Below are 14502 nucleotides of genomic sequence, written 5' to 3' on the forward strand. Positions count from 1 at the left end.
GTGATTTAAAGCCCTAACAAAACCAAATAGGAGAAAAATAGTGTCGGAAAGGGTCCAAACAACAGATTGCATGCAAGTAAAACGAAGAAGAAAATAAGGGGAGAAGGGGCCAACTGGGGGGCTAAAGCACAAGAAAGAAACAAGAAAGGAGAGGGGACAAGAGTCGCGGGAATAAAGTTTGCCAGCGGAACAGAATCACCGAGATTGGTGGCCACTGTTAGGGTTGGGGAGGTGGGAAGGAGAGAGGGGAGCGTTAAGAGAGAGAGAGAGAGATAGAGATAGATGATCGGAAAACTTACCTAGTCGGCTCGGTGGTTGCCGGTGTCTGTGCTGGTAGGGTGATCGGTCAGAAAATGACCGATGAATTTCAGTTGAAGAGAGAGAGAGAGAGAGAGAGAGAGAGAGAGAGAGAGAGAGAGAGAGAGAGAGAGAGAAAATCTTTCACCATTGGGACACTACTATGAGGATATTGGGGGGAAATAAAAATTAATCATAGCCCATTAGGCAAACACAATAAAGTTATTCCAACAATGCGAACCAAAGTCAGTGGCTCTTACGCGTGTCACCTAATCAAAAAGCATAAAATGTTAGAGTACCAATACTCTCAAGTAAAATACTCTGTGCATTTGAAAGCTCTAAAATGTGACAGTTGGTAATAGCGGTTGTAACTTCCCAAAAACTTGTGTTTGAACCCATGGATTTTGATATTAGATTCTCAATTTTGCCATTATTTTTTATGTTTTGAGCCCTTGAATAAGTTTGGGTTAGATATTTGGACATGTTGGAATGATTGGATAGGGCCTCATGTGGCTTGGACATGTTTCGAGGTAGTTTCGGACCATTTCAGTTGAGTTTTACATTGCTGATTTTCGGTGTCTCTGATGAGCATCACAATCGCGGTAGGATATTCATGGTCGCGTAGAGTGTTTTGAGGGCTTTGAGTTTCGTGTTTACAGGAGACATCCAGTGTTCGTGTAGATTTGTGGGCTGGCTTCTGTGTTCGAATGGGATATCATGCATTCACGAAGAGGTTGAGCTGGCTGGGGAGATTTTAACCTTCGCATACACGATGATGTGTGTCTGTTTGTCTTTCGACGCGGTTCTTTATTTTTGATCGTGTAGGTGTATCTTGGACAGCAGTATTTTGTGCTTCGCGATTGCAGAGCACTGGATCGCGATCGCACACGGTACTTCGGTGCAAACTTTATAAGTTGTGTATTTTGAGATTTTGCCCATTGTTTCATATTTTGTGCCCTAGACTTTGAGATAAGGAGATTTGAAGAGGTATTTCACTAATATATTGGAGGTAAATAAATTTTACTTGGATTTTGTTATATGTCTTGATTCTCCATAGATTTCTACACTTAAAACATGGAATTTTAATGACAAATTTGAGATTTTTGTCTACACTTTAATATAGTGTAGTTTTAGGATCTGAGTATCGATTTGGACTTGATTGGGGAATCTTAACATATATTTGGACTCGTGAGGTTATGGGTAGTCGAGATCTACCCCTAGACTCAGGTTTTGACCATGTGAGCCCAAGTTGACTTTTATTGACTTTTGGGAATTTGATTAATGATTGAAGCCTTATTACTTGGAATTAATTCATATAGATTTGTTTGATGTTATTAAGTTATATTTAACTATATTCGAATCTTTTGTAGTTGTATTTAAAAGAAATGGTAGTTGTTGTTGATTTAAAGCTTGTCGGGATGAGGTAAGTCTTTTGTCTATCCTTGTAAGAGGGAATTCTCCCCATAGGTAATTTATTTGCTACTTGTTACCAGATTTAAATGCCATGTATATGTGAGTTTACGAGTGTATGCATAACTAAGTTATGACCGTAGCCGAACAGAGTTAGGCCTATATTATACCTCATTTGGATAATGTGCATTGTCTATTCATGTTTTGTTTATTCTATGACTACGTGTTGAAGCTTATCTATGCTTAAAAAATATACTTAGGGTTTTGGCTTGTTGACTTGGCCATAATCATATTTTACCCTTACTTGACTCATGATTTAGTGGTTATTGGCTCTTTTTGCTCATGTTTGATAATATGATCAAACTTGAGAATATTAAATGAAAATACATTGAACCGTTATAGAAAGTTGAATTACATAATCAGCCGTAGGAGTCTCTTATTCATATTGTTCATCTGCATTTTGTTATAATATCCTGATGCGTCTTTATTATATCATTTCATAAGCATGTACATAAGTTGGAGAGTTGGATATTAAGGAAAGTTGAGGATATTAGCACCAAGGACAATATGAGTTGATATTGATTAAAGAATAATATTGTGATTGGACCGGGTTTACATGCTGCAATGTTATTATTTGTGGATCGGATTCCACACCACAACGGTACTTGTATTGGATCATCCCTTCGGAGTCAGGTGATTACACATGTTATTTTGGGCCCTATGAACGAAGGCACCCAGATTGGTGATAATTTGGACGTTTGGCCAATGTCATTTTTATAGAATTGTGCGGTGAGGTTTTGGTATTGGATCATGAGCATGCATTGGTAGCCTTGACTCATGCAGGGACTCTTATATAAGTATGAACATTGACTGACACATATCATGATTATGAAATAAATTGAGATAACTGATATTGTACTCTATTTCTCGTCTGAAAAGTATGTCTAGATTTCAAATTTGCTGTGTTTATACTGGTAGTCTCGATTGATGATATAATGCTTTATTTCTTGTTCTAATTATGTTTCATATGCTTCTTGAGTTGCTAGTAAGTGTTAGTGTCGACTACTCGCCGCTACTTCTTCGAGGCTAGACTTGATATTTACTGAGTACCGTGGTTTTATACTCATACTACACTTCTGCATATTTTCGCACAGATTCTGAGGCAGGTACTAGTAGTAGTCATTCAGCTGCTTAGGAGCTTGGTTGGAGATTTCGTGGTGAGCTGCTTTACTTAATCTGATCCACAACACATGGATCCCCCTTTTCCTGTTTATCTATCTCTGTATATGTATTTTTCCAAACAGATGTTGCATTCAATTGAGATTATTTACTCTTATAGAAACTTGTGATGTTGTGATGCCAAGTTTTGGGTATTCTTAGATAGTTATGGTTGTGTTAGACCCTGTCTTAGACATTTGTATTTATGATATTTGTTTTGAATCTTATTCCGCATTGCTAATGATATTGTGCCTCAATTAATAATTTAATAATTGGCTTCTGTTGTTGTTGTTGAGTGTTGACTTGTCTAGCAAGCAGGTTCGACGCTATCATGATCTTTGGTGGAATTTTTAGATCGTGACATATATTCATTCCAAATAGTCCTAAACCTATAAGAGAAAGATCTTTTCAATCCTACAAGAACAATATGTGTTTCTTTTCTGAGTCTGTTAGAACAATGGGTTTCCTAAACCTATAAGCATTATGGCTTTCCTAATAATACTAGGAATCTTAATATAATTAGGATTCATAAAATTCAAGACACAATTAACATTGACATTCTAAACTAATTTTTTTAATAGATTGGCCAAATACAAAGTGCTTATTAGATATATATGGCTTAATGACATGATTCATATAAAAATATTTATGACTTATTTTACACTATAAGTTTAGAAAATATTTTCTTTCCTTTTAAAGCTATGTGTCTAGCCAAACACTTAGAGACATAATTATAACTTAGGATGAATAATCTGTGAATTCTGAACAGCCCACGAGACTAATAAGGATGAAAGACCAACATTCTAGGGAACTCAGAATGTTAATGTTATTGGAATTACTTAATTCCTTGTTTGCGATTTCGTGACTTATTCGTTCTTTTTGTTTGCATGCACAATACAACGGAAATATGAAATTCATTTCATTGAACATGTTCCTTTTTGTTTCCCATTAATATATTGTATTCGAAATTTATTGGATTCATTTGATTCTGATTCACGCCAAAAAGACGTTAATGAGAAGCAAAACCGTTCATAGGAAATCATCTCAATACTGTTAATGTGCTAATTTTGTAGTGTGAAAGAAAACAGCAAAAGATTGACACAAAATTGTAGGCGTAGCTTCATTGGCCGCTCGCGCTATGTCACAGTAGGACCTTTTCCTTGGCATTGAAGCTGTCTACAAATAAAACTGTTTTTTTCTTATTCAAATGAGAACTCTTTGAAAATAATAATTTATTAATAAATCATTCCTTGTCACCTTTGACCCGTTAATCAAGATCGTAGTAACCAAAAACCAAAAGTATATTGTCATTTTCATCCTTTGACCTATTAATCAAATAATTGCAATTAACCCACCCCTAACCCCCAACTCACCCACCCTAAGTCCCCCTACCCAACCCCATCCTTTTTTTTTCCTTTTTAAGGACAATTCCTACCTGAAATTTTGTTTTTTCATGATTCCAGTTCTTCTCTTCAGTTGAACCATTTTTTTTTCTCCTTCTTAATTATACTCTAAATCTTTTCTTTCTTTCTTTTGTTTTCTCAGCAATTTTTCCCTCTAATAATGGTTTCTTTTCTTGTATGCATTTGAAATATTTCAATCCTGCAGCTACAATTGGAAAATGATAGTAGTAGATATTCAAGAATTTCTCATGCGTTTCTCACTAGTTTCTCTCGTTCTATATTTCATTCGTAGGCTTAGGAAAACACTTCGCATGGCTATTGTTTCCCCACCAACCCCATCTCCTTCTCCTTCTTCTCCTCCTTCTCCATCTTCCCTCCCGTGGCTCGGTCGATGGCTTCTATTAGAAAAGGAAAAACCCTTTTCGAAGCTAGAAAAATCAAAAAAACCAAGAATTAACGATCCCACGAATGAGTATTTCCTCAAGAATGATTCAACGATATCCGATAAGGATCAAAATGTTGATGGATTAATCAGTGGTGGTATGATGATGGAAACACCGGCTTTTTCGGGTATTAATGAAGAAGCTAGGAGATCTACAAATTCAAGAAAAAGACCTGCAAAGCTTATGGTACCATCATTTGTTCCTTCTTTGGATTTTGGTGAGGTTGGTAAGAAATTTGAGAAGACAGAATTTGAGATTGAAGGAAGAAATTATTCGGTTGCTTGTAGAAAAGGAAGAAGAGAAGTCATGGAAGATGGCCAAGGTGCCATGCTTGATATCTTAGGTGACCCTAATCAAGTAAGTCATAAATCATCATATTTGATTCTATTTCATAACATCCGAAATGTTAAACCATAATTATATTTTTCTTTCATATATTTCCACATATACCAAGAATTATATATGTATGATTTTCTCCTCAGAATAATAGTTTGCATGTCCTTTTTACAAATTTTTCATGCTATTCCGAGACAGATAGTCCTATATACATGCACTTTTCAAGAACTTTTTAGTAGTAGTATATTTGAAATACAAAAATTCGTTATTTTGTTAGTAATTTCATGTATTATCTTTGTACAATTCCTCGTATGTCTAATATCACTCCAAAACTTTATTAACATGTTTTTTCTTCTAAATTAATTTATTGTCCACAATTTTTGGAATTGCAACTAAATCTTTATTAGATGTTTTTTTTTCTTGTTCTTAATAGGCATTTTTTGTTGTGATTGACGGACATGGAGGCAAAGCTGCAGCAGAATTCGTAGCTGAAAATCTAGGAAAAAACATAGTAAAAGAATTAGAACGTTTTGAAAAGAAGGAAGGAAAGTACATAGAAGTTGCCATACGCGAAGGTTACTCGTTCACAGACCAAGAATTTCTTAATCTGGTACGTATTCAATTAACGTATGACAATGGATATTAGTTTATTCTTTTTCCGTTTTCTGAAAATTTGGGTCATTTAAAAGAGTTGTTGGCCAGACTTGTCAAAGTCTTTGTCATTAATAGTTAATGAGGGGATTCAAGATTCTTTTAATTTGGACTGTCGTCATAATGGTAGGTAGACAAAGTATGCAATGTATGTATTGACTGTATCTACCTTGTTTTTTCTTGAATTTGTTATTTCTCGTCACTAGCGAACCAGAAAAGTAAACGAAGATAAGAGAAACAAAAGAGTAGATATAAACTAAAAAGTTAAGAGAACAAGAATAATAGGTAGAACCTAGTGGTTGCAACTCCATCTTGTACCACGTCGACGTGGAGTTCAAATGCCACTAAAGGAATTCATCTAATTCCCACCCAACCCCACCAAAAAGTATACAAAAATAACAAAAAATGGAAAGAGACTATAACAATAACTAGCATAATCACTTAGTGGCAAGGCAGAAAATGCCAGAAATGAGAAGAGCATATACAAAAAAAACTAGCTAGAACTATGAGTCACGCCACGGGGATCTAAACCTATAAATCAAGAAAGGAATAAAAAGGAGTAAAAGGAAAAAAAAAAAAAAAAAAGATATTATTTATATACACAAGACAACATAAAATTCTACATTATACGGCATTATAATCGATGCAATTTTTGAGTTACTAAATTAGGATTACTAGAAATAATTACATATTGTTGTACGTCATTTTAGCACGATCCTGTAAATATTTGTATATTGTTGGTGCAAGGAAGTTAAACTCACAAGGAAACTAGGTAGCTAGGCAACCGTTAGAAATCATAGGGTGTGACTTCAAAACTAGTTATCCAACCATCACTAAAGGCAGCCCGGTGCACTAAGCTCCCGTTATACGCGGGGTCCGGGAAAGGGCCGGACCACAATGATTTATCGTACGCAACGTTACCCTGCATTTCTGCAAGAGGCTGTTTCCACGGCTCGAATCCGTGACCTCCTAGTCATGACATGGCAGCAACTTTACCAGTTACACCAACCATTACTAATGTTAATAATGTGTTTGCATATGCAGGGCCAAAATGGTGGAGCTTGTGTAGCTAGTGCACTGTTGAAGGATGAAGAACTCCATGTAGCAAACGTGGGAGATTGTAGAGCAGTTTTGAGTAGGAATGGAGGAGTAGCTGTTAGACTAACAAATGACCATCGTCTCACTAAGGAAGATGAACGTGCCCGAGTCGAAAATGCAGTAAGTCTTATTGTCAATGTTTATAGCTTATTATGTTTCTGTCAAGTTAGTTTTGTGAAATAATAATTCTTGTAAAATTGCAGGGTGGATTTGTGTATTGTCACAATGGAATTTGGAGGGTGAATGGATCACTTGCAGTTTCAAGGGCATTTGGAGACAATTACTTAAAGGAATGGATCATTTCTGAGCCAGATGTTGTGAAACTTCCTTTAACTTCTGATTGTGAATTTCTCATCATGGCTTCTGATGGCTTGTGGGATAAGGTAAATTTTAAAAATAAATCTGATAAGAATGATAGTAACTATATAACTTTTTCGGAACCCCACAAAAACCCCAGCCGCTACGGCCTTTGCCACAGCCTCTGTCCTTCAGGTGAGCACTCTCTGAGCGCACTGGGTAAACCCCTCACTATGTAATAACCTGCAAACCACACATGGGATGTAAACCGCACTAGACAAGCCCTGTGCGACAGGCTCGACCCAGAAGGCATTGAGGGGGGAATCGATCCCAAGTCATCTATATGGATGACCGCCCTCAAAACTAATATTTTTAGGCTGTCAGTGTATATAACCTAAATCGTCAGACTCTACAACTTTAACTAATTAATTTGAAAATATATATTGATTCATGCAGGTAAGTGACCAAGAAGCAGTAGATGTGGTAGCAAAAGAAAAGAGTTCGATATTGGCTTGTAAGAAGCTTGTAGATATATCTGCAAGAAGAGGCAACCTTGATGACATAACAGTCATGATCATCAATCTTCAAAGCTTTGTAGGCAATAATTAAGATTTAATCAACTTAGTCTAAGCAGCCATTAATGTTAAATTTTGTAGGATATTTAGCCCAAAAAGGCTCCTCCATCATCCTTGTGTAAATAGATTATAGAGTGTCCTTCTTTATATCACAAATAAAAGAAGGAAACAGGGATATGATGAGCAGAAAGTGGCCTAAGATTATAGCCACTAAGTAAGAATTAGTTTCTTAAATTTATGTGTAATGAAGCATCTAGCAAGGAGAAACAGGAATCCACATTTCTATATTCGCTCACCCATGTGTCTTCTTTCCTTTTGGATCTATTCTTGGCATAGACTACAAAAGGGTTCAAGTTAGTTAATGTTTTGTTTTATTAGTTTCCGCAAATAGTAGGTTCTTATGAAAGCGTAAATGTAAACTCGAGGATGTTGAGATGGTTTATCATGATTCTTTCATAAGAAAAAGTTTTGATTCTTTGAGCTGATCGAAAAATACCTCAGTCCATCTTAATAGTAGTATATTTGTTAAACTTGCAAAGTGAATTCTAATTATTTTTTATATTTGTACTTTTACTTTGAAATAGCTCATGGTGTTTCATGCTAATGAGAAGAATTATCGTTTAAACAAAATTCTCTTATATATTTTGTAAGAATCATGAGTAACTCTAGTACTATTACTATTGCGTTCATGGATACTTCCACTAGTAGTCCCGCTGTTAATTTGAGTGTTTACCTAAATTATTAGAGAACTTGCACTACTAGAATACGGCCTAAAACCGTCCAGAAATACCGACCGAAATTGGTCGAAAAACTGAAAAAACCAATCGATTTCCGACCGACTTTAATCCGTTCGGTAAAAAATTGCGACCGAAGTCGGTCGGAATTTCTGACCGATTTCGGTCGGTAAATTAATTTTCACAAATGACCCATAAAGAAAAAATCTGCCGAAAAAACCGACCGAAATCGGTCGGTATTTTTAATTATACAATTAAAAATTGCACCATCTAGGGCTCGAACCAAGGTCGGTCGGTTTCTTAAATAATAAATTTCGCGGGATGCTAAAATATTTTTCCATATTTTTGCGCCAAACACACTAATGATCAACTTGAGTGTAGGGATGAAAATGTTGTATGTCGTTCCTCAGCTGATGTACAAAAGGATAGACATCAAAGCCATAGGGAAAGTATTTGACTTCCTAGTACTCCGAAATCCTTGGGAGTCCTACATGCAGTCAACCTCTCGTTTGCCAGCAATCTTGAAATTCTAAGGACTCCACGAATCTTGTGACTCATGTCTATCAAATATGGAGGCAGATATTCCTGGCTCTCCAGTAATATCGGACTGCAAGAACTTTGTGTAAAAATTACTACCTTGTAAGAATCTTCAGCAGCTACCTTGATAGCATGGTTCTTAGCACACGTTCACTGGACACAATTGTTAATCATCAAACTCAAATTCTCAATAATTTCCTCCTTTTTGATGATGACAAATTTTGTGTTCATGAACCAGGTAGTAGCATGCTTAAGCATACACAGTACATCACAGTTGACACCAGCAGCAGATGGTGAACAGAACAACACAAACTTTGAACAGAACAAGTAAATCCCCCCCCCCCCCAACTATATCTTCCCCCCTTTTCTCATCATCGAAAAAAGAAAATAACAGCTGTGAGATATACTTAGCAACAGTTAATGCAAGATTCATGACCATTGAGGCTACAACACAAACACAAGAAACATCAAGACAAATGAACTATGTTGATTAAAAATATGTGGGAAGCAGGTTAACAACATAAGAGAGTTAATTAAGTAGTTTGAAATTAAGCCCAAGGCCTTGAATAAAAATACTAAAACAACCTGCAAACTATTCATAACTGGACAAGAAAAAAAAGAACATAGCACCACTGAGCAAACTAGAAACAAACACAAGACAAGGGGTAAATGACCAGGATCAAAGGTGAGAGATGGAGGGGGTCAAGGCTTTCACAAGAGTGGAAACTTGTTGTGCATGTGCCTCTCTGTCTCTTCTCAGCTCCTCTCTAAGCTATCCAGTTTCCTTCCGCAGTTCCTCATTGTCCTCCCTGAGCTTAGCATTTTCTTCTAAAACCAACTCCAACCTTTTATAAAGTTCAGCAGCCCTGCTGCTTCCACGAAAAATAGCAGAACCAGTTGGCCCTCTAGCCTTGATCTCAGCATAGCCACACTGCTTGAGTCTGAAAACACCTAGAACATCATTGTGATTCCCAAACTTCAGCTCAGGCAAGGATATATCGAGCTTGTCAAATAGCTCACTTAGCATAAAGATATAAGGCATAGAATGATTGGGTTTGGAGGTATCTGCAGCCTTGGCCATATGCTGGATCATCAAGCTGGGAAGATTGATAGCTTTTCCTGTGTCCAACAGCTCCATCACAGCCATATCCAGCAGGTGGCCTCATGCCTCCTCTCAGATCTCTGCAGAATGCAAGAGTTCATAAAATGGAATAACATGTTGTGAGAAGGTTTGATGTCAGTCTTATACACCTTCTTGGGGGAATCTAGCTCAAACTTCTAGGTGAACTTTCCGGTAACCAGAATGCATATGTCTACATCATTGTCAATCGCAAGCCACTTAATATTTGTCAAATCCTAGGGAGGGAATGTTCAGTAGCAGCCCAAGCTCTTCAGCATCAAACTCCAGTTCAAATTTTCTCATAGAACTCTTCACTACCTTGCCATCAAACTGAAAATTTGCATAGAACTCAACTACTGCAGGTACACACATAGGTGGAAAGGCTTTGAAAAACATGTGTGTCCATCCCTGCAGGTCAAGCTTCTCTACCAACTGGGCCATGCCCTTCTCATCATTGTTAGCAAGTATTTTCCCATTTAACATTTTTTTGTCTTTGAACTCAATTAGCCTGTCAACTACCCATGGCTCAGCCCTTTTCTTCTTTCCTTTGCTGGTCTTCTGGGAGGTGGCAGTCACTTTGGTGGGTGGCAGTTACTTTAGGGCACAAGTGAGAAGCTTAGTAAGGGGACTAAGGAGCGCATGTGCGGAGGAAGATGTTGACTCGCATCTGCGCATATTTGTTCGCAGATGCGAAAGTGGGCTGGAACGGGTGGTTCGCAGAAGCGATGAAAATTTCAGCAAAAGCAGGACCGCAGGTGCAGTTAATTTGAGAGCAGGTGCGAAAGCGCCGGGCAAAATTTCACGCTGCAAACTCGGGGAGCGCGACCGGCGCTCAACCAAGTGAACCCGGCTGAGCAAGCCTATTAGATCCTTTCTACCCAAACTCACCCATATTATAACGAGAGCACATAACATTGTCAATTAACCAATAAGGAGATCATGTGTAAAATACCAAACCGTTTTCATTAGTTACATCATTTTTTATTCTCAAAATACACACGCATTCTTATGGTTCGAATGGAACAAGTGATCAAAACACAACATAGTTTGTTTGACTTCTCTAGCACCTATGTACAACCCACACTATGTCTACGGAGCCTCTAAAAGATACAAAATAGTGTTATGATAGTACCGGCAACAAGGCTCCGGCTATACCTCAAAACGTAATAGTAATATGAACAAAAGATACAATACATGATCCCGGGATGAAGTGGGGCTCACCAAGTCTTCTGGGAAGAGGCTGTACCACTAACGCTGATCAACACTGCCTCCTATGGAACCACCTGCATCCATTTAAAGATGCAGTGCCCCCGACAAAAGGGACATTAGTACCGTCGAATAGTACTAGTATGTTTAAGTAAACACCATCTCAATAGAATGAACAACAATACAAGAAGGAACAATCATGAAATCAATAGAAGCCTCAAATAATACCAAAACATCAAGTTAAGAATCACATAAGCTTTCAAGTAAGTATCCATAATTTTAGGTTAGGAGATCTTTAGTACCGATCAGCTAGGTCATCTCATTTGAGATATCAACCATAATCACAATTTCATTTATAATTTCCAGCACAGTCACCACTATATGTGCGGCATGGCGTCCGATCACGCCCCGACCGGCTAGGCCGTCTCTCGCGAGAAATTACCATTTTGTATCAATCACCTTATTTCATACTTCTTTCACATCTTTCACTTCATCGGCACTAGTGGCAACAATTGTTATATCATGCTTGGTACTTGGCCACTTTTCATAATTCAAGTTCTTTTCCACATTCCAACATTATTATCATCATCAACAACAACAAGGCTTTTCATTCAAGAATTTGATTACACATGTGAGCAATTTAGAATCTAAGGCACATAGAGACCTTTCACACAATTTGGCATAACAATCTTTATTCAAATTTGACTTGAAGTCTAGGAATTTTTAGCACATATTCCATGTTTGAACACCTCCTCAAATGATAAGATAACATGATGAAAGCATTGGAATACATATTGCACATATATTTTTCAACGCAAGCACAATTGGAATAGCAATTTCTATAACGATCAATTTGGGACTTACACTGATTGCATGAATACCAAGGGATTTCACTCTAAGAAGAGGGGGTTTAGCCAACACACCTCAATTGAGCTTCTTTAAACTCTAAAATGTTCCGTAATTCTTAGCAACTTCAATCTATATTAGCAATATAACAAATTGAACCAAAAATTAGGGAAACGATCATGGTTCTAACTCACTTGAGCTTTTTAACAAACACTAAGTGTGTATTAAGGTTTCAAGGTCCCTTTTATAAAAGATTTTATCATCCCACAACCCATTCTTTACCAGTTTTAGCCCACAATCCTCCTACACTCCTTTATCACACATGCATGCAAGATAAACAACTTCATCCCCATGAACTATCTTATTAATTACCCACTCCTAGTTAATTTTCAAAATTAGGGGCTAGGGTATAGATTCTTACCTTTTAGGATGAAGACCTAGTGAATTCTTATTACCAATTCCTCAACTTGGAGCAAGGATTGATGAGTGATGAGCTTAGGGACTCCCTTCTCACTCTATGGTATTCTCTCTCTAGAAATATAAGTCTTTGCCTTCTAAAATGATCCCCGAAGGAGTTATATTAGGATGGGGTCGGGTTTGAAAATTAGAAAAATAGGAGCCCTGACACAGATCTGCGGTCGCATAATGCTTCTACGATCCGCAAAGTGGGCCGCATAATGGCCCTCCGGAACTAATATTTTCTGCTTCAGTCTGTGACCACTCTGCGGTCCGCATACCTGTTCTGCGGTCGCATAATACGCCACAGAACCTCCATCTGTAAAATTTCAAGGTTGGATATGCGACCAAAGTGCAGCCCGCGAAATGGTTTTGTGGTCGCATACTGGGCCGCAAAAATGACCTCAAAAATGGCCCAAAAGACAGCCTTACTCTGCGGCCATTCTGTGGCCCGTAGAGTTATTATGTGGCCGCATAATCAGCCACAGAAACGCCCACTTCTGCCAAACATTTTCCTTTAACTCTGTGTACTGTTCAACCTAAAAAGTCCGTACCGCGGTGAACAAGCTCGCCGCGAAGAATCTCTACAATCTTTAACACATAAGTCTAACTCGGCACCACGAAATCCCGAGTTTTGGGTGAAATTTTACTGGGCCTTACATCCTCCCCCACCTAAGATCATTCATCCTCGAATAAGGATCAAAGTTCACTATTAGCATCCGATCAAAGTTCACTATTAGCATCCGATGCAACCTAACTACCATACTACAGACCAGCAGTAGCAAGTTTGTCTCAAATTTTGACTAACTCCCTGAATTTCCAAAAATTTCGCTAGAGTTTCCTTTGTAACTGGGCCTATCCACCTGTCAGAGACCCCAGAAACACGGCCTAACTACATATTCATGATCTGATGATGTAGCATAACACCGAAACAATACTCACCGTGGCCTCATAAGCAACATATAATCAAAAGGAACATCTTTACGTTAACTGAACAAGTGATACAAAATTCATAGGCGACAATTTCATAAAAAAGATTACACAGATATTCAAACAAGTAAGGATACTTCTTCTTCATCTCTTCCTCGGCCTCCCAAGTAGCCTCTTCAACCTGTTGGTTTCTCCATAACACCTTCATGGAGGCAATTTCTTTATTTCTCAACTTCCGGATTTGCCTATCAAGAATGGCAACTGGAATTTCTTCATATGACAGTTCTTCATTAACCTCAACAGTCTAAACCGTCACAATAGTCGATGGATCTCCAACTACCTTCTTCAACATAGACGCATGGAATATTGGGTGCACTAATGACATCTTAGTTGGTAGCTCAGGCTTGTACGCCACCTGACCGATCCTCTGAACGATTCTGTACAGCCCGACGTACCTCGGACTCAATTTCCCTTTTTTTCCAAACCGTATTATACCCTTCATGGGGGAAACCTTTAAGAATACCCAATCATCTTCTTTAAACTCCAAATCTCTGCGATGAACATCCGAGTAGGACTTCTGACGACTCTGAGCAGTTTTCAATCGCTCCTTAACGATCTCAACCTTTTCCATAGATTGATACACGAGGTCTGCTTCTATCAACTCGGATTTCCCAATCTCGAACCACCCAATGGGAGATCTACATCTCCTACCATATAACGCCTCAAATGGTGCCATCTGAATACTAGCATTATAGCTGTTGTTGTAAGAAAATTCTATGAGTGGCAAATGATCATCCCAGCTACCCTTAAAGTCAAGAACACAAGCACGCAACATATCCTCAAGCGTTGGGATAGTCCGCTCTGCCTGCCCGTCAGTCTGTGGATGAAAGGTTGTACTAAGATTCATCTGAGTACCCAAACCTTGCTGAAATTTCTTCCAAAAAT

At 38.0% G+C, this 14502-nt stretch overlaps 1 protein-coding gene across 1 annotated transcript; it reads left to right on the forward strand.

Moving 5' to 3' along the window:
• The first annotated feature begins 4362 nt into the window (after positions 1-4362).
• LOC109213870 (probable protein phosphatase 2C 2) lies at positions 4363-8203 on the forward strand. The gene is made up of 5 exons (XM_019377709.1): positions 4363-5128; positions 5541-5717; positions 6803-6976; positions 7060-7239; positions 7610-8203. Exons 1-5 carry the CDS (start codon positions 4547-4549, stop codon positions 7760-7762), a joined length of 1266 nt encoding a protein of 421 aa, XP_019233254.1. The 5' UTR covers positions 4363-4546; the 3' UTR covers positions 7763-8203.
• Positions 8204-14502: the final 6299 nt, after the last annotated feature.

The sequence above is a fragment of the Nicotiana attenuata genome, unplaced genomic scaffold (genome assembly GCF_001879085.1).
Source record: "Nicotiana attenuata strain UT unplaced genomic scaffold, NIATTr2, whole genome shotgun sequence".
Taxonomy (NCBI): Eukaryota; Viridiplantae; Streptophyta; class Magnoliopsida; order Solanales; family Solanaceae; genus Nicotiana; species Nicotiana attenuata.